Raw genomic sequence first — 18275 nt, forward strand, 5'->3', positions numbered from 1 at the left:
ACTCTTGTGTTATTAACTGCAAATTACCACGATTCCGATTCAAACAGACTTTATTAGTTCATATTAGATACATGAATCTCACTGAACAAATGAAACATTTCTATGAATAAAATAACTTATTACTGTAAAAGGGAACATAAAGAAGGAAATCAACAGAAGCTCAGCATGCATTGATTAGCTGATGATATGATGATTTTAAAGGAGTCTGACACAAAAACCCAATTAAATATTTAAACTGAAAACAAAGGAAACCTAACATGAAACAAATCTATATCATACACAAAGTATCAAGGCTTTCACGATATCATTGGCTTTAATTATTCTAAAATAGATGATCTGATGATATACTGTATAATCATGTCTGAAGGTAATCACTGAAGATTCTCCCTGACTGCATATATTGCACCAAGGCTGCTTTCTATAAAGAATGAGTAAATGACTTGTACAGTGATGTTTAAGGGGGGAACCATTTGGTTAGATGTTTTAAATGTAAGTTTGGTAAACACTTATCTCTTTCCCTGATTCGTTACATCCAGTACTCTGACAGATCTGTGTGAGCAGAGTCCATTTAAAGTCAGTGTTTATATGCACAACAGTCTTATCCCCCTAAATCATTCTTAAAATCCAAATGAAGGGAAAATTTTCACCTATAAAAAATGTAGCCCTGCCATATACACTGAATTAGAATGTCATTTCAAAATGTCACATCACTTCAAAGTGTTTCTCTAAGTTGAAGTAACAAAGCGAAAGTCAGTATAGTCCTAAAGAGTGGATCTTCACACCATTACATGCAGAAAAGAGTGCAGAGTGATTTATTTCAGTGGCGACAGGAAGTAGGCAGACCGGATGTGCTGATATTCTGTTTCTCTAGTCAAAGTTGAGCTGGTGGCCATCAAAGTGAGTGAGCACGTGATTCTCAAACACCTTCTGGTCGCAGTCCAGCGGGAACTGCTCGCTGCACATGGGGCAGATTTTCCAGTGGCTCTCCACATGCTCCTCAAACTTGCTCTGGTCATAGTTGGGTGGGAAGATGACCTCACACAGTGGACATCGCTTCATGTCCATGCTGCGTACCGGGAGAGGACGGAAGAGGAGAACGGCAGGGAGAGAAAACGCATGTTAATAAGCAGTGTAGTGATGATGTGGGCAAACCAGGAGCACAGGCTAATAAAGAGCATCTGTGTGATGCGATGTGGGTGGCCCGCTGCTTGACTAATACCAACAAAAGGGGGCTGTGCAGCAGAGCAAACACTTTACACATGTTACAATGCACAGGTTTAGAAAATGTAGGCCGCAGCAAACTCAGATGGCATTTATGAGAGTTGGAGCATGTGAGGGTGTGTTACCTTGGATCAAAGCAGAAGGCAGTTTGTCCATCGTTCACAAATCGGCTGTGAGTTTCAGTTGCTGCGGGCTGTTCATTGGTATTACCCTGAGAGAGAACGTTCTTCAATTGTGAGCATTTGTGAATATCTTAAAGCTGGGGTAGGCAGTTTTTATTTTAGCGTCAGTGGTCAATACTGCCTCAATAATCTTTAAGTCGGTTGTCATTCAAGTGGACTGAGAGAAAACTAGACTTCTGCACCTCCTCTGACCTCTGTTTTCAGGCTTTAGAAAATTGATTTCAGAGAGAGGGCATTCCTATCAGATGTTAAAAAAAGCAGTGCACATCCCTTCGTTGAAACCGCCACTCAATGGCAGGAAATTCTGCAGAAAAACTTGCTCTTCTACCACTGTCAACAACTTCCCACATTGCAAAACAACCAAAAAAAGGAGAGATGGACTTATCAAAAAGAGTCTTACAGAGAATCTGACCATGAATGAAACAAAACATGTCATTATTGGAGAAGCATTTTGGAAATGGAGAGAAAATGTTGCTGATAGACCTTTTTCATGGCAGACATTTTGACACGTTATTTTACGAAAAGCACAGGTGTATTTATTAACATTAATGACATATACATTCTATTTAGGGGAGGTCCTTGTATTGTTCATGCTGGCTCACTAGAATAGCTCACTGGCACACTTAATGGAACTGCGCCATCCTTTATATTATCAGTTTCACCTGTGCCTTTCCTACTATGACAAGTCAAAATGTATGCTGTCAAAAAGGTCCATAGTTTAGACTTTTGCTAACGGTATTGAAAGACTCACAGCTGAGGCTAATTCAAGTTCATGTTTATGTATCAAACAGTAGTTCGAAAACACACCCACAAGTCTGCAAAGAAAAAAGGACGATAATTCTCATGAAACTGCCGTAATGTAACAGCATTAGGATCACAATCATGATCGAGGTTATTGTAATGAATGCGTAGCACTCATACAGGTTACTGTATGAAGCTCATGCATTTGCCCGTGCTCGTCTGGTGGGAGGGGAGAGCAGCAGGGCTGTATCTTCAAATTCTTGAGTTTTTTTTGCCCTTATGAAAAACTGCCAACCCCAGCTTTAAAACAAAGGAGAAAAAGAAATCTATCTTAAGTATTTAACGGCACATGGGAGAGAAAACTGCCGGAAGACTTAGAGAGGCTTACATTGTTGTTGTTTTGCTTTTCCTCTGGCTCCTCATGGCCCTCTGGCCGGCTGTGGTTGCGGGTGGGTTGGATGCACACCACATTGCTGTCCCAGGAGGGTGGGCCCACAGGGGGCAACCTCAGCAGCTGGTCATCTGAAAATTCCTCATCTTCCTCATCTGCAGGGAAGGAATTCAGAAACATAAATGCTGTAAAAACAAGTGAACCATTTCAGCAATTAGTCTGTCTGAATCTATCTTCTATCTATCTCTAACCTTTTGAGTCTGAGATGGAGTAAGGGTTCCCAAAATGCAGCTTGCTGGGACTCTGAGAGACCAGCAGGGGGGTGGGGGCATCCTGGGTGTAAGGGACAGGGTACTGCAGGAATAAAGGCACACTGGACTGGAGACTCTCCAAGCTGGTTTTCTCGCTGGCCCCCTGATCTCCCTTCCTGCTGCTGCTGCTGCCCTTCTGGAGCTCCTGGGCAGGAATCAGCAGAATTTTAAAACATTCTCACAACAACAAAGACCAGTGTCAAAATTTTAAATTTTTTCTCAAGAGCTAAATATCTGCCTCCCAGTCTGTCCGGGAAAGTATTTACATTACTGCTCGCAACCACACAGCAGAGCTATGAGCTATGACTCCTGAGCTATGAGTTCTTGTTTTTTCTCTCACTCACACAAACAGTTTAATTAGTGCCTTCATTAAAAAAGAAACTCTTCTCATTTTCAAAGGGATTGTGACGCTGTATTTTATTGATGTTAGTTGCAGACGCCAATTTAATTTACAGTCTAAACCTCAAATTGGGCCATTCTGCTCCTCTTAGCTGTAACAGCATTACCTCGAAGCAATATTTTAGGTCAGTGAGGACCTTGCTGTGGTCCAAAGTAATGAAATGGAAAATAAGAACTCATTTACTCTGCTTCTACAATTAGAGGCATATTAAACACGGAGCAGATTGGGAGAGGGAAAATGGCAGGGGAATGGCACTTCTCATGGAATTTTTAGAGTGGAAGAAGTCCATAAAAAAAGAAAATGAAAGCTGCCACTAACCCCCTCCACTTTTTCCTTCTCCTTTACAACAAGTGCTAGTGTGTCCTTCAGCTCCTTCAGCTCCCGTCCCTTCTCGGCAACCTGGCTCTGAAGTAAACAAAAGACACAAACACAGAAGAATGAAAAGAAACATTCAATTCTCAAACATCTGACATGTGCTGCTGATTGAAAACTGCATCACTGAAATACTCTCTGGCCTCAGTATGTGACATTAATTGATCATAGCCATAAAAGGCTTCCCTTTGCAGAGGACTGATTTATGTACAATGCTGCTCAAAGAAAAACAACCTGTTTGAATTCCTCTGAGACACTACGCAAATATCCGCCTGACCTGAGCCAAGCACAGCATTAGCCAGGCAACTGGAGATGATTCTTCAGAGCCAAGCTTCGCTTGTCTCCAGAGTCTGACATAAACAGCAGTAAAATGTCGTCTCACAGATAGGCCTGCTCATAAACAACACTGTCAGAGCGGCTGTGTTCAAGGGGAGAGATAGCATCAAAGGCCCCATTCCTGAGTTAGACCAGCCATACCCAGCGGTAAAAACACACTAAGTGTCCAAAGACAGACTAGTAGAGTATCACTGGCAGTGAATGGCCTGACCGCAGTGCTAAGTATCTGTACTGCGAACTGCCTACAGGATGAACTGACCTTGTAGCGATCTTCCTCTGCTGCCAACTGCAGTTTCATGTTCTCATTCATCTTCAGTTGTTCCTTAAATTTCACCTCCATCTTGGCCAGCTCATCAGCAAACATGCAGCTACGTTCCTTCTCCTCCTGAAGAGCAGCCAGATATTAACCAAGTCTCTTTTTATCATATTCCTCTATCTTACAATGCAGAGAGCTCAAACTGTATAACACATTTGGAGAACATGAGAATTTTACAACAGGTTTTTAACATCTAATTTGGGGACGAATGACCACTAAAAGGACGCAATATGTTTCTTACCACCAGCATTTGCTTGCATTTCCTGTACTTGTCATTCCTGTCGGATGCCTCTCTGCTGATGCCTTTGAGCTTCTCCTGGATGATGGCCTCCAGCATTGGATCAGCAGAACCTGGACTCCCTGTGAAGACAATGAAGGCAAGTCAGACAGCTTGGCAAGGCATGACAGCAGTTTAAATGTAATTATTCATTCCATGACTTACACTTTGGCACAGTGAAATATGACATACCTGGCACTGATGTATCTGGACTCACTGATGCAGGGATTGTTGAGGCCTCTTGTGCTGAGCTTCTCTTCAGATCCTACAGACAGAAAAAAACAAGTGTTGAAAATGAGCTCTTAATGCAACTAAAAGACAGAAACAACTAAAAAAAACAGTAAATTGATGCACACAGGATCTGTGGACAAAAAATTAGCATGGCACTGCCACTGAAAGCAGTTACAACATGACACAATTTTATTTTGCAAAAATACATTACACGCTGCATGTGTTAATGTCTTGAACAAGCTCACTGAATGCTGACGAAGTTGAATCTCAGAGTAAAATTCATTCCAGTCCAGATATTAGCAACAAAGGCTAACAAGAGTGGTCAAAGAAGCTTTCACTTCAGGGCATTTAATAGGATGTGAAATGTTGACACTGTGTTACAGATATCTCATGTAAATTCAGTATACATTATGTCTGTCAGTGTGTGGTGGGACCTACCCCTTGCTGATCAGAGAATCGAAGCACTTGTTTTTGCAGTCGCTGACATTCCTTATACTTCTCCTTGTAGTGTTCTGCAGCCATGTGCAGCCGCAGCTTCAGGTCCTCAACCTCTCTCTGCAGCTCTGCTAGAACAGCTGGGTCTGCAGCAGCCTCTTCTTCTGCTTTGGCCTGCTGATGACAGACATGACAGAAAAAGAGATTAGACATTTAACGCAGGAATGGGCTAACTGCAAAGATCCCTGTAAAGTTAAACCAACAAAGAGGAACCCCCTATTAATGGTGATTCTGATTGATTATAGTTTCTGTTTTCATTATTATTCTTCTGAAGTTACATTCCCACTGTCTTCAGCAAAACACGGCGTATATGGATGGACGTTAACATACAGTATTATTATAATTTATCATCTTTTAATGTACTTGTTCTGTAGTAAAATATTTGCAAACATTATTAAATATTCTTATCAAAATTCTGAATTCTACTTTTATTGACCCCCTCAAGATAAAATCACATTTTTAACCTTGTTAACATGTCCATATGCTGTCTTTTATATGCTCAAACATACCATTTACAAAACAATAAGTTATTACCATGGCTGAGCATTTCTGCCTTTGAACTACAGTGTACCAATGTATGTCTCAAAAACACATATTTAAAAAGCCAAGGTTTTCATACATCACAAACCCAATGAACCAATCCTGAATTCAGCTAAAACACAAGAAACTTGTGCTCCAGAAAAGGATAAGCACTCAATGAAGATCCTCAGGTCACTGATCAGCAGTTATGACTTAAATATAAAGGCCAGAGAGCAGTAATAGAAAAGAAAGAAAGAGGAGGCAGAGCCAGAGTGGCAGGTCTGAACGGACTAAAAACCATCCTCGCCGGGTCGGGCTGAAAGCTCTGCAACCTCCCCCTCCTCCCCGTCACACGGACGGGGATTTCAACTTAACACAAGAAACTTGTGCTCCAGAAAAGAATAAGCACTCACTAAAGAAACTGTACCTGTATTTTCAAGCCAAGTTTCACTTCCACTTCAACTTGTCAGAGCTGGTGATATGGAACTATGTTTATTTAACGTAAGCAGCACGTTATTGGCTGTGTGATAACAAAGCTCATGTTATCTGTTATTGTTTCTTTTCTGTTTCTGTTTCCAAAGAGAGCAATGAGCAGAGTTAAAGGTGATCAGTTATACTCGAGCTACAGGTGAGCGACTAGCAGAAATAGAGGCGGGAGCTCATTTGCAAACAGTAGATCCGCGCATATTAAGTGAGGCAAAGTTGTAGGGTCACATTGAAGCCATTTTAAGGCATTAAGGGATTGTATTTTCATGAAAAAAATAAAAATTGTTAGAATACTATAGGTTGTGCACACTGTTATCATCTACCTTCTGCCTATCATTATATTAAACACACATAATAATATAATTCATGTTTCATTTAATAAATCATTTAAGCCTGTTAGCAGACTGATTATCATCCTTACAGCTTCCTTCTTGGCCTCTGCCTTCATCTGCTCTACCAAGCGCTCCAGGCGGACACACTGCGCCTGAGCTTCAGCTTTGGCCTGGCGAAGAGCATCAGCCTCCAGCTTCATGTGGTAGAGTTCAGACATGGTACGGTCGCGGGCACTGGAGGCATCCCTTAGCTCAGCTGCTAACAAGGCGGACTGCTGCTGATTGGCCTGGAGCTGCTCTTCCTTCTGGCGCAGCTGCTCCTTCAGGGCCTTTATATCTCCCTGCCAAAAACAAACCTGTGTTAGGGCAAGGTTTTTCATTTCCAGAAGCTCACTATAAATTAGTCATTATTGCTATTGTTTAAATTATTTTTATTATTATAATTATTACTCATTCTTATGTTATCGGTATTATTAATTAAGCATTAAGTTAAATACTGTATATGATCAAACTACAAAGGTTTTGGGACTTTTTTTTAAATTGAAAATTATTTGTACCAAGGGGGGAACTTTGGCCAGGATCTCTCTGTACTGTTTCTCCTTCTCAGTGAGGCACGCCTGCAGACGGCCCACCTCCTCTTTAAACTGGGCGATGGTATTTTCCTTGTTCACATCCACAGACTTCAGCATCTGCAGCTCTGCGCTCAGCTTCGTGTTCTCCAGCTCCCGGTTTTTCAGGTGAATCTAGTATGTAAACACATGCACACAAACACACACAGAAGAAGTTATAAAACACGAGAGAAGTTATAAAACATAGAGTCCTTGGCGTTTGCCTCATTTATACAACACCGATCACAATCATGTTCCAAAGAGCATATGACTATTAAAATAAATGTTGCATGACCTCAATTATAAAACAGAGATTGAAATAGGCCCATAAAGTTTTCCTCGTGCAACAGCGCCAGTGTGATGGCGCAAGTTAAACTGGGTATGGGCTTTTGGCTTAATTTCCATGGCGACACTACAGTATGTGGCACTCCCAGTTCCTGTGCGGTGCCGACCACAACAAAGACCCAGAAACGCCAGACGGACCAGAATAAGGCATGCCCTGTTTGGACTAAATGTTAGGGCAAGAGTATACAGAATAATCACGGTAGTAAAACATGAAAAACAGAAACAGGAAAAGTAAATGAACTGGACATCCAATTACGGGGGATCTAATATAAAAAATATTGTTAATTGCACAGATTGTAAAACTGTCAGTAACAAAGCAGTCAACTGATACACTGCTAAGCAAACCCAACAGACATAATAAATATATGAAAGTACCCATCTGCTACCTACTTGAAACATGACATTCTTATTTTATTATTTAACTTAACGTGAATTACCTTGTAGAGTTCCTTCTCATCTTTCTCATTCTTGAGATGAGATTCAAGTGCCTCCTTCTCTGATGTAATTTTCTTCACTCTATCCTTGAGACTGAAGAAAAGGTAATAAAAATGTTTAGTCACCAATTGCATAACTCATCACATTCAGTGATTGGAATAACTGAAAAGTGACCATAGATTATGGTCTATGGTTTACGCTGTTTTCATGCACTACTCACAGGCAAAAAGGGCTGCAATATGAAAAAGTAAAGCCTTCTTGACTTAGCAGTAGGTTATGGACAAAACAGGAGATGCATGTAACCAAAACCAGCAATTCAGTGAATCTGCAAAAGTCCCACCATCCCAAACTCACCTGTCCAGCTCAGTTTCCTTCTGTAGGCCCTTCTGGGTAACTCCAATCAGATCCTCCTCCAACTGTATAACTCTGGCTGTCGCCTCCTCAAGCCTCCTCTTTACCTCCTCTTTCTCCTCTTGCAGAGCCTGGGAAGAATTCTGTGCTTCCTGGGAGACAATAAAATGTAATGTTAAAAACAAGTGCAATAAATCTCAATAAGGCCAAAGAATAAATATAGTATGGGGAAAAAATGCTTCAGTTTTATAATGTGCATGATCAAATGAATTATTTAATTATCTTATCATTCATATTAAAAAAAAAAAGATAACAAATACAATTTGTGCAGAGGCCTACATAAATCTAGACGGGTTAAAGTCTTTGACTCTATGCTTGTGGAAAACGAGTGCAAAGCATAAAAAGTTTATTGTCTTTGCCTAAATCTAAATGAACATTAGGCCTCAGTTCAGAGTTTTCAAATATAAAAGATGACATCAAAAAAGCAATGGGATTTTTTTTTACAGTTTGTTTATGAGCAGAATTTTGGAATCTTTATATTCACACCATATAAAAAAATCATATAAAAGTATGGTCATAAAATTAACAGCCACAAAATCTGTAATCATGTTTTCATCTGAAAGCTGTTATAAAAGCAGCAGATTAACAACAGAGGACAGTCGTATGAATTATTACTGACACTACTTTTAAGACTTAATGTTATACTATAAAAAATGAAATTACAACTTTGATAATATAGACATTCATATCTGTCAGAGTGTGATTTACTCTTTTATTGGATCACGAGTTTGGATTGCTCTGCATGTCTGCAGTCTTTCACTAGGGGGTGCTAAGAGACTGTTTGGCCAAAAGTAACAAGTGTTTGGAATAACTACAAGAACTACAAAAGAGCATCAATCATATAATTTAGCACATTTAGCAGCATGAGCTGCTAAATCAACAACCAAGAACAGCTATACTAAACAACAGAAAAGGCAAAAAGAGTATTTGCTTTACTGACAAAAGTTTTACAAGAGCAACAAATATTTGTCTCCACTCCTCACTGCTGGCAATCCTGCCTTCAAAAAATGACTTAGTCCATTCTCAGCTTACTTGGCTCTCTCTTCTCAGTTGGGCACAGGTTTCTTTCTCCTGCTCGCACTCTTTCTGCAGGCTCTCCTTCTCAGCTTCCACCTGCTCCTTCTCCTGCTGCAGGAGGGCGATGTTTTTGACCAGCTCCTCTTTCTCTCTCTGAGCTTCCTCCATCTTTTGCTGCACAGAAAGATAAACTTTTTAAAATGTTCGGGCCTTTCACATAATAATTCACTTCACTAACAATGTAGGACTGGGCTATACATCAATATCATGATAGAAGACTAGATATTGTCTCAGATTGTGGGTATGATAATAACAAAAGTGTTGTCTTTTCCTGGATTTAAAGGCTGCTTTACAGTAAAGTGATGCCATTTTTTGCTCTGGCTCTTCTGTTATTTGCCTTAACCACTTAATCATTATATCCACATTATTTATGATTTATCAAAATCTAACTGTAAATATTTTGTGAAACCATCGATAGTCAGACCAACATTATCATCACAATACTGATATCAAGGTATATGGTCAAAAATATTGTGATATTTTATTTTCTCCTTTTTGACCAATCCTATAACAAATTACACCACCATGCTCAAATAGCATATAATGCTATTCACCACAGTACATGATCCACTGGCCTTTATCAAATTAATATGAACTTGCATATTATACCTCAAGGAAGCCTGCCTTTGTGGTGACCACCAGGATGTCAGAGTTGCATTCATCCTCCACAGTCAGCAGCTCGTCCTCTGAGGGGCTGTTGGCACGAAACTGGAATGGGGTGCTGGCTCCCCTGATCTCCCCTTTGTGGGTCACATAACAGAACTGGTAGAACTCGGCATCGTCATTGGGCACATAATATCCTGGAGAAAAATGACAACCAGTCAGTGAGCTCGGTGCACAGCAGTACAGAGAAGTGAAGCAAAAGTTATTCTTCCACTACCCTAAACACCCCTCAGTCCTTAGGTGCTCTTAAACAGCACACTTGTTCCAAAGTTATTGCAAAATGTTCAGTTACAATTTTTTGGTAAGTGTTTGCATAACTTTAAAAAAAGCACAGAAACTGTTATATTGCAGCAGTTCCATGATCTGGATCATGGACTGGGCATCTGTGATGTTGTGGGGTTGAATTTGAAAAGCAAATAAGCCATGTCTCTCTCTTACTCATGTCACTCACCATTACCTTATAAAAACTAGTATTAAGATTTTAAAAAACACATAAACTGAAATCTTTAACACTAGAACAAAGATCTGTGGGGAAATGTTCTCATTTAACTCTACCCACTGGCTCAGTATTAAAGTTTTAACAATCCTCTGAGCAGCCTTCTCATATGCAGTTATTAAAAGGTGTCAAAGTTATATAAAACTATGGTATGATCTTACCCTGAAAGACCACTGTTCGGTTGACTGCGGTGCCTTCCACATAGTTCTCAGGCAGAGGCGACCACAAGAATGTGTAATAGTCCCTTGCTGTGCTCCAACCAACCTGTGAGACATTGTGGGGAATCCATTCATCCAGACACTCTCACCACATCAGTGTAAGATAATAACAATGGAGGATTAACAAGGAGGCTTCCTAGAATCCGCACTCTTCCAAAATATCTCAGTGTGGTTTATTACAGTCATCAAGGTTTTTTTTTTTAAATCCATGCTGGGATGATAGCGTAAGACCATGTCTACTGTGACTGTTTTTTCTCACCAGAAAAATCACCATTTCTGCAAACCGCTGAAACTCCTGGTCACCACATGCATGTGGGCCAGCCCTTGTGGAAATGTAGCTACAACTCACTTCCAACAGGAAGAGGAAAATAGGTGAAAATTTTATACATAGGTGACTTGAAAATGAAAACCAAAATGTAATTATACGTATTTTATGTGTTGTTAACTGATGGCTGATGAGGGGGGAGTACAGAAAATACATCCATAACTTAAGCCCGGTGCCATAAAACTGTCAAACAAAATCAGAGTCACATCGAGCTGGCTGGCTCTCGGTGTGCACACTCAGGCACACACGAGCATCCATAACAAGCCCAGCCAAACCAGTCTATTACACCAGCCTCTGCCACTGAACATAGATTAAGTCTTAAAAGATGTGCTCAAATTACATTTTAAATATTCATGCAAACCAATCTTGCTTTAATATATACTGCTGCAGATGTTGCTTTGATGTATACGGGCTTTTTTTCCACAATCTGGGCTTTTTTCTCACCTGTGTACAAACAGCCTACAGCTACAATACTGTGAGTGTTCATCAGAGCCAGAGATAGAAAGCCACGGTGCTCCAAAACCCCCCAATTGTTGCCAGTGCAGCTCCGGCCTCCAGCAGTAAAGAACAGGAAGCAATTAAAACATGCACCTAGTTAGAGAGTGTCATTACTGAAGGCTAGCCTGTACCAGTCCACTCATTAGAGCCGCAGAGGTGGTGGTGGCTGAAAACTCTGAGAGGAACTCTTTCACTTCCAACAGACTGGTCTGCAGTGTGTATAAATAAGAGGAGAGGATGTAGAGATGTAGAGCCACCATAAAAACTGGACTGCTGAATGACGTGGTAACACATTCAAAACTGCAAGAGTAAAATCTACAAATATACAAGTGATGTGAAGTAATGTGGCCATACAGGGTACCAATGTATTTTAGATTACACATGAATTTCACCAGCATTCCAGCACAGTCATACCACTGCAAGAAAGCTGACAGAAGCCGCTGGCAATGTTGCTGCAGGAGGTAATGTACTGTCTATGTGCCAGTCTGACTGTATAAATTCAGGGAGCGGGTTGTTCATGAATCACACAGAGAGGTTGTGCTCGAAGACAGGTTAATTATAAAGCAGTGCTTGCTTTCTCCTAGGCCACTGTGACAACCTGTCCCAACAACATTCCTCCATGGAGCTCAGAACAGCTTGCAAATGTTAAATGTTCCTACATCAAAAGGGCCACAGGCTGCTTTTGTCCCTGTGCAAACAAGAACCTGTCTCCCATTTATTTATCACCAATAGCTTATTGAGTTTGTTTGACTTGCCATGTTAAAGTGTATAATTTAAAGATGTGTAAATTATTTTAGGTTGACGTGTAAGAGCATTTTAAAAAATGTGGGAAAAATTGTCCGTGTAGTCATAATTCTTCAAACTTGGAATAGCTTGAACCAAATTAGTGATGGCAGTGCTGACAAGTTACATTTCATATGACTGAACAATAGGAAAATTTCCCGTCTAACCACATCACTAAAGTAGACATGCTCCATATTAAAATCAAATAGATAAAAAACCCTCGAAAGTTGGTAGCACTCAAAACAATCTCTGACAGAATATACTTTGTTTGACCGGGAGCCATTAGCAACTAATTGTGTGTTAAGGAGCTAACACTGATGCAGAGTGTATCCAGGTCATCTCTATGCATACAAACGCAAGAAACTGGCACCAAACATCTCATCTGTCAGCACTGCCAGGAACATTTACACAATTTACGATCCTGCCCTCAGCCTTTTCCAGCTCAGCTGTGTTTTAGAGGCTCAAGAAATTAGCAATTTTAAGATCTATATTGCCAATGTGTGCCTCGCTTGAGGCTAAACACAACATAATGTGGCATCCAGCTACAACAGAGGGCTGAATCCAGTGTTTAAACAGCCTCCAGACATTACTGGATCCTTTTCCAGTAGCCTAAAATGACCTCATTCCTCAGTAAGACTTGGCAAAAAACCTTCAGCCATTTCACAGATCCACAAACATATCATGAATAAGCACACACTAGGTATATCAATCAATGCCATAAATCTTTCAAACACAGAATAAATATCAGGCTTTCATCTATGTTACAAAGATATGAACAATTTAAGTCTCTCATGTTCAGCGAAACTGCAACAGTTTGTCTTGGAAATGTTTCATACAAGTATATTCCTGACTCTTAACAGTAAAAGCACATTCATGCAAAATGCAACACAAACAGAAAGAGACATTAGTTTGATATTTGTATCTGTATCGTTTTATATCCAGCTTCCATCTCATCTCCGGAAGATAAAACACGTGTTGGTCTAGAGGAGCCCAGAGCCATATTCTTCTGTGCACATCCACGATTCACTACCGATGCGGCGAAAATAAATTACAGCCACTGTATTGGATTTAATGTACTCCTATAACAAGATCCATGTGGGACACTGAAGTGTGTGGTGCAGGGGTCAGACTGCTTTATTCCATCTTCTAAGCTTATTTTCCATATACACACAACAGTAGCTTCACCTCACAGTCACTCAGTTTTTCTTACTACTGAATGAATATCTTGTTTCCACCTTTTTAGTAAAACCTCAGTACTGAAATTTCTACAAAATAAAAATCCTGAAAAATAGAATAAAAATCCTAAGAATAGGTTGTTAGAGATTTACCTCCCAGCATATCCCACACGATATGCGCCAGTCCACTGGTTCTCAACCAGAGGTCCCCCAGGGGTGCATGAGGAGTTTCAGGGGGGCCCAAATAATGGGAGAATTGTTTATTTTCACAATTGAATTCACTATAGAAGTGAGTCCAATAAGAGTCAGGGTGTAAGTTCTGATCATTGGTTTCCCTCTCTCCTCAGCTGTTGACAACTATAGAATTCCATCAGTTAATTTTCAAAACCTTTCCATAATTTTTCCATCATCTTTCACTCCTTTTCCACAGCTTTATTTAAGTAGTTTAAAACAGGTAGGCCTATGACCACACACTTCCCAGGCGTTTGCAAATGAGCAAACTTCCTATCTTTTTTCATAACTTAGACATTCCTGCAACAAACAGAGCAGATTGACACTTGCGGCTGCTTTGCAAAACATCAAGGCCATGCTTCTTTTTGGGTGATTAAAAACATGAAGATCAAACCAATGGTCACGCAGCGCAGCACCAGATTTGATACAACGTATTTAGCATAATGTTACTCATGTTTCTGCAATACTTTATGTAAGTTAAACAATAGCCAAAACAGTGTATTTTCAAAACTTTCACAAAACATTCTATCAATTCCAAACCATTACCAGGCCTGGAAAACTGTTTTTCTAATTTCATAACTGTTCCAGGAATTTCATGAGAGTGGAAACCCTGTTCATATCTCACATCCAAAATCTTATCAAATGGGGGTCTGTGACCTACTCTGTATAAATTTAGATGTCCTTGACATGACAAACCTTGAGAACCACTGCTCTAGTCATTGGAACATACCATTACATTTCAAAGGCTTTTTTAATACATTCAAGGGGGATATTTACCTTGAATATGCCAACCCAGTCCTTTGGATGTGGTTTGATGAACTGCGTCAGGGTATAGTGACACTCCAGTGCAGCATGGGGCAGGTAACTCTTCCCCACATTCTGGAAGATGACGTGGGCAAAGTTTGATGTGTCCATGTTGTTGCTTAATAAAGTCCCGTCCAGGAACAGTTCCATAAATCACTCAGCAGTGGCTACACCCAAGGAGACAAGCGACAAAATATATGATAATTAACTATAGCAACTACAGAGTGGGTAAAGAAGCAAACCAGCTCTTTAGAATAAAACTTATTCAGCACTGAGAATCCAACAATTACTGTATTGTTATTGAATAAAATATCATATTATCTTATCAATTGTCTAGCAGACAGCAAAAGCCATTTCAATCATATCTCTATAACACTGCTGTTATGGTCAGATAGCAAATATAATAATTATTCAAGGATATTATTTTTTTAGTCCAAACCCAATTTGCCATCCCAATCTGCTGTAGTTTCCCATTCGACTCAAACACCGGCAGTTGTTAAGCTATGATTATTATTATTATTATTATTTATTATTATTAGCTATTATTAAGCGTTCAAGGGATGTCAACCAGTGCATGAACATTACTATCATGAGTCATATTGTTTGTGAATGAGACCCCCCCCCCCCATGAGGACTGTCGGAAAGTCTTTGTAACGATGATGTAAACTCAGAAAAATTCCACATTTGCCACCAGGAAGTTGCTCTCATATGACCAGCAAAATGTTAATTTGAAAATGCAGGCAATATGACACCCAAGTTTACAGGACAAATCACGACATTTCCGTTCCAATACATGATTGACAAACAATGCAACAGGTTTATGGTATTTTAGCCACATCCATAAAACTTTAACTTATCTGTAATATGCTAAGTAGTTTTGGTGCATACTACAAGTTACTTACTCTTTTCAGTGGCCTTTTAATAGGCACAGTTCAGCTCATGTATTCATTGCTGAAACACATTTACACTGACCGCACCAACTGGCATGCAGAGGATTATATGATAAGGTGTCCTCAAGTGATAACTTTTTTCCTTGAATGCAAAAGTGAAACAGCTGGTCCACAAAGGAAAATAGACCCATCATCAGTGGTGTAAATATCTGATTATATCTGATTTCTACAAAAAAAAAAAAAAAGAATTACTTGATAACTGTACTGGACTTCTTATCTATCTATCTTACTTTCTCTTTCCTAAGTTTTGAAAATGAAAACACTATTTTTACTCACTTAACTTAAATTTTCCCAAAATACCTCGGTATTCAGTACATACATTAATTTATGTAAACACTAACTCTTAATTGAATTTTGTCATTCCAAAATTATTATAATTTTATTGGATTTTGTACTTGGAGCTGGCTGTTACCTTTCAAGGTAATAACAAAATAACAGTGATGATGAAGCACAACTTAGTTTTACACTTTACAGTTCATACAATAAGACTTCATCATTGTAGGTGACATCTATTTTTATTTGAGTGTTTGGCAAAATAGCTTTACATTTAGTATTAAAAGCAGTATCAACGTACTATGCATTTTAATTTCCTTTTAGACCACTTTATTTTGAGGTATATAAAGCTTCAGTATCGCCACCTCTTTCTCGATAAATTAGATGACAACAAAGGGAAAAAAATAAATTCGCTATAAAAACACCGCATGGTTATCGTGAGATCTGTTTCAGGGTGGATCTTCCATTCCGGCCTCAGCTGATATAATTCTGTCCTACGTAATTGGGCCTATGACAGTCAAAACAGATCATCGGATGATGATCGGAAACATTGAACACTGTTGTCATCTGACGTGACAGCAATCGCCGAACCTGATGTACAATTTCAACATAAAACATATGGCAAAAGTTAACGTTAAAGGCTGTAACTGACAGCCCACAAGTACAAGCTACGAGGCGAGGCCTAATGTGAAAACAGATTATATCAGGCTAAGTTAGCTTACGGCTAGTTAGCAAGCTAACGCTAGTTACATAGTTTACTGGACGAGATCGCGCGTTACCCGCTGAGCATAGAGCCATCTGTTCCTTAGATGGCCATACAAAATATCAACATAAACGAGTAAAACACATTAGAGCTGGATAAGAAATATATAACGCCATAAACGGGAAAGAGAGCAGCTAACTCGAGAGCCATGCTATCAACTGGAGGACAAGGTTAGCTAACGTAAACACTTAGCAGCTATGTCTCTCGAGCTAGCTTCTAAAAAAATCATGTTAAACAGGGGTTTTTGTCAACAACAATAGCAATATGAGTAATCTTTATAAAATAAGCCTTGGAGATACCTGGTTGCCATGATGATCAGCAGCTGAAATCCGAAGGTATGATAAAAACAATTGTTGACGCAGTTCAGTGCTTTCCCGTGCCCTCTTCCTGGAATAATAACAACATTACGTCATTTCCGGAAGGGGGACTTGCTTGGGATTCCCATCCCTCTGAAAGGATTTTTTAAAAATGTAAAAATAACCTCAGGAAGCGGACAGTGAAAGAGAAGAGTATGACATAATGGAAAATCAAGTGAAAATAATATGTTTGGATGACATCACGGGAGCAAAGGTTACCTTTACAGAATTAATTATAGTATTAGAATATATTACATGATGTCTATATTAGATGAATATTTTGAATTTGGGTGCATTCTTCATTTCCATTCTAAATATATAGTTCTTGACATTTGCAGTACTTGCTTTTATTTTCTCTATTATATTTATTGTTATATACCAATACAGTAAAGCTAGATCTTTATGTGTGAAAATCTACACAGCAGTAAAACAGATTCTCTTACAGATTCACATACATGAAACATATGAAAACTATAAGCAGTGGTGAAACAATTTTAAAGTACTCGTACTTTACTTACTTCTGCTTCACCATACTTAATTACTATATTATGTGTTTAACTTCACGGCATTTATTTCAGAAGTTATTTTTTAGTTGTTGACATCGAACATAAAGATTTCCCATATCAAGCTCCATTTCAACTCAATCAGAAGATATGGTGCATTAAGACCACCACTTTTAGAATCGGAAATCTTCATAAGCTGTTATATTTAACCAAAGAGAAATTGTAATCTATGAAAAAATCTGTGCATTGTACAGCAAAAAAACAACACACAAATGAAGCAATAAATACAAATATGCGCATCGTGTACTACAATATATAACCACAGTGTCGATAAAAATTAAAAATGATTGAAATATGAAAATAAAAATGCTGACAAATGAATCCATAAGCGTGTTAAATAAAAATGCATGAATAGTATAAATAAGAAATAAATAAGAATATAAGTTGAACTGTAAATATAGTCAAAGCCCGGTTAAATGCTTCCATATTAAATTGTCACAATAATGTTTAAATAATAACATAGGCCTAAATAAATAATTATTACTATATTTTACATGGTGGCACTATTATTTCTCCCAACACTGTGGACAAGACTGACCTCTTTCAGTAAGCTTTAGAGATTCACATGGTTGTCGGGAAATGTAAAATCATAAGCGCTACAAAAGATATATGACCAATATATCTCTGGATGCGGAAACACGTCATCAGGTCCATCCAGGGCCCTCCTCTGCAGCTCAGTGGCTGGATTTGG

The 18275-nt window shown here is 39.1% G+C and overlaps 1 protein-coding gene across 2 annotated transcripts; it reads right to left on the minus strand.

Annotated features, from left to right (window-relative positions):
• Nucleotides 1-32: 32 nt before the first annotated feature.
• Nucleotides 33-17120, minus strand: tax1bp1b (Tax1 (human T-cell leukemia virus type I) binding protein 1b). Of its 2 annotated transcripts, none has more exons than XM_042489650.2 (18): nucleotides 16965-17120; nucleotides 14653-14846; nucleotides 10807-10909; nucleotides 10096-10286; nucleotides 9442-9600; nucleotides 8353-8501; nucleotides 8001-8091; nucleotides 7168-7353; nucleotides 6700-6951; nucleotides 5217-5387; nucleotides 4740-4812; nucleotides 4512-4630; nucleotides 4214-4339; nucleotides 3565-3651; nucleotides 2787-2991; nucleotides 2533-2690; nucleotides 1347-1432; nucleotides 33-1066 (listed from the first exon to the last, which is right to left on the minus strand). In XM_042489650.2, the coding sequence occupies exons 2-18, from the start codon at nucleotides 14827-14829 to the stop codon at nucleotides 868-870; spliced, it is 2532 nt and encodes an 843-aa protein (XP_042345584.2). In that variant the 5' UTR covers nucleotides 14830-14846; nucleotides 16965-17120; the 3' UTR covers nucleotides 33-867. The 2 variants fall into 2 exon arrangements, with proteins under 2 accessions (XP_042345584.2, XP_042345583.2); XM_042489649.2 differs by having other exon boundaries at nucleotides 5217-5390.
• Between the last annotated feature and the right edge of the window lie 1155 nt (nucleotides 17121-18275).

The sequence above is a fragment of the Plectropomus leopardus genome, chromosome 11 (assembly GCF_026936395.1).
Source record: "Plectropomus leopardus strain MGB_pleo_1.0 chromosome 11, ASM2693639v1, whole genome shotgun sequence".
NCBI classification, from domain to species: domain Eukaryota; kingdom Metazoa; phylum Chordata; class Actinopteri; order Perciformes; family Serranidae; genus Plectropomus; species Plectropomus leopardus.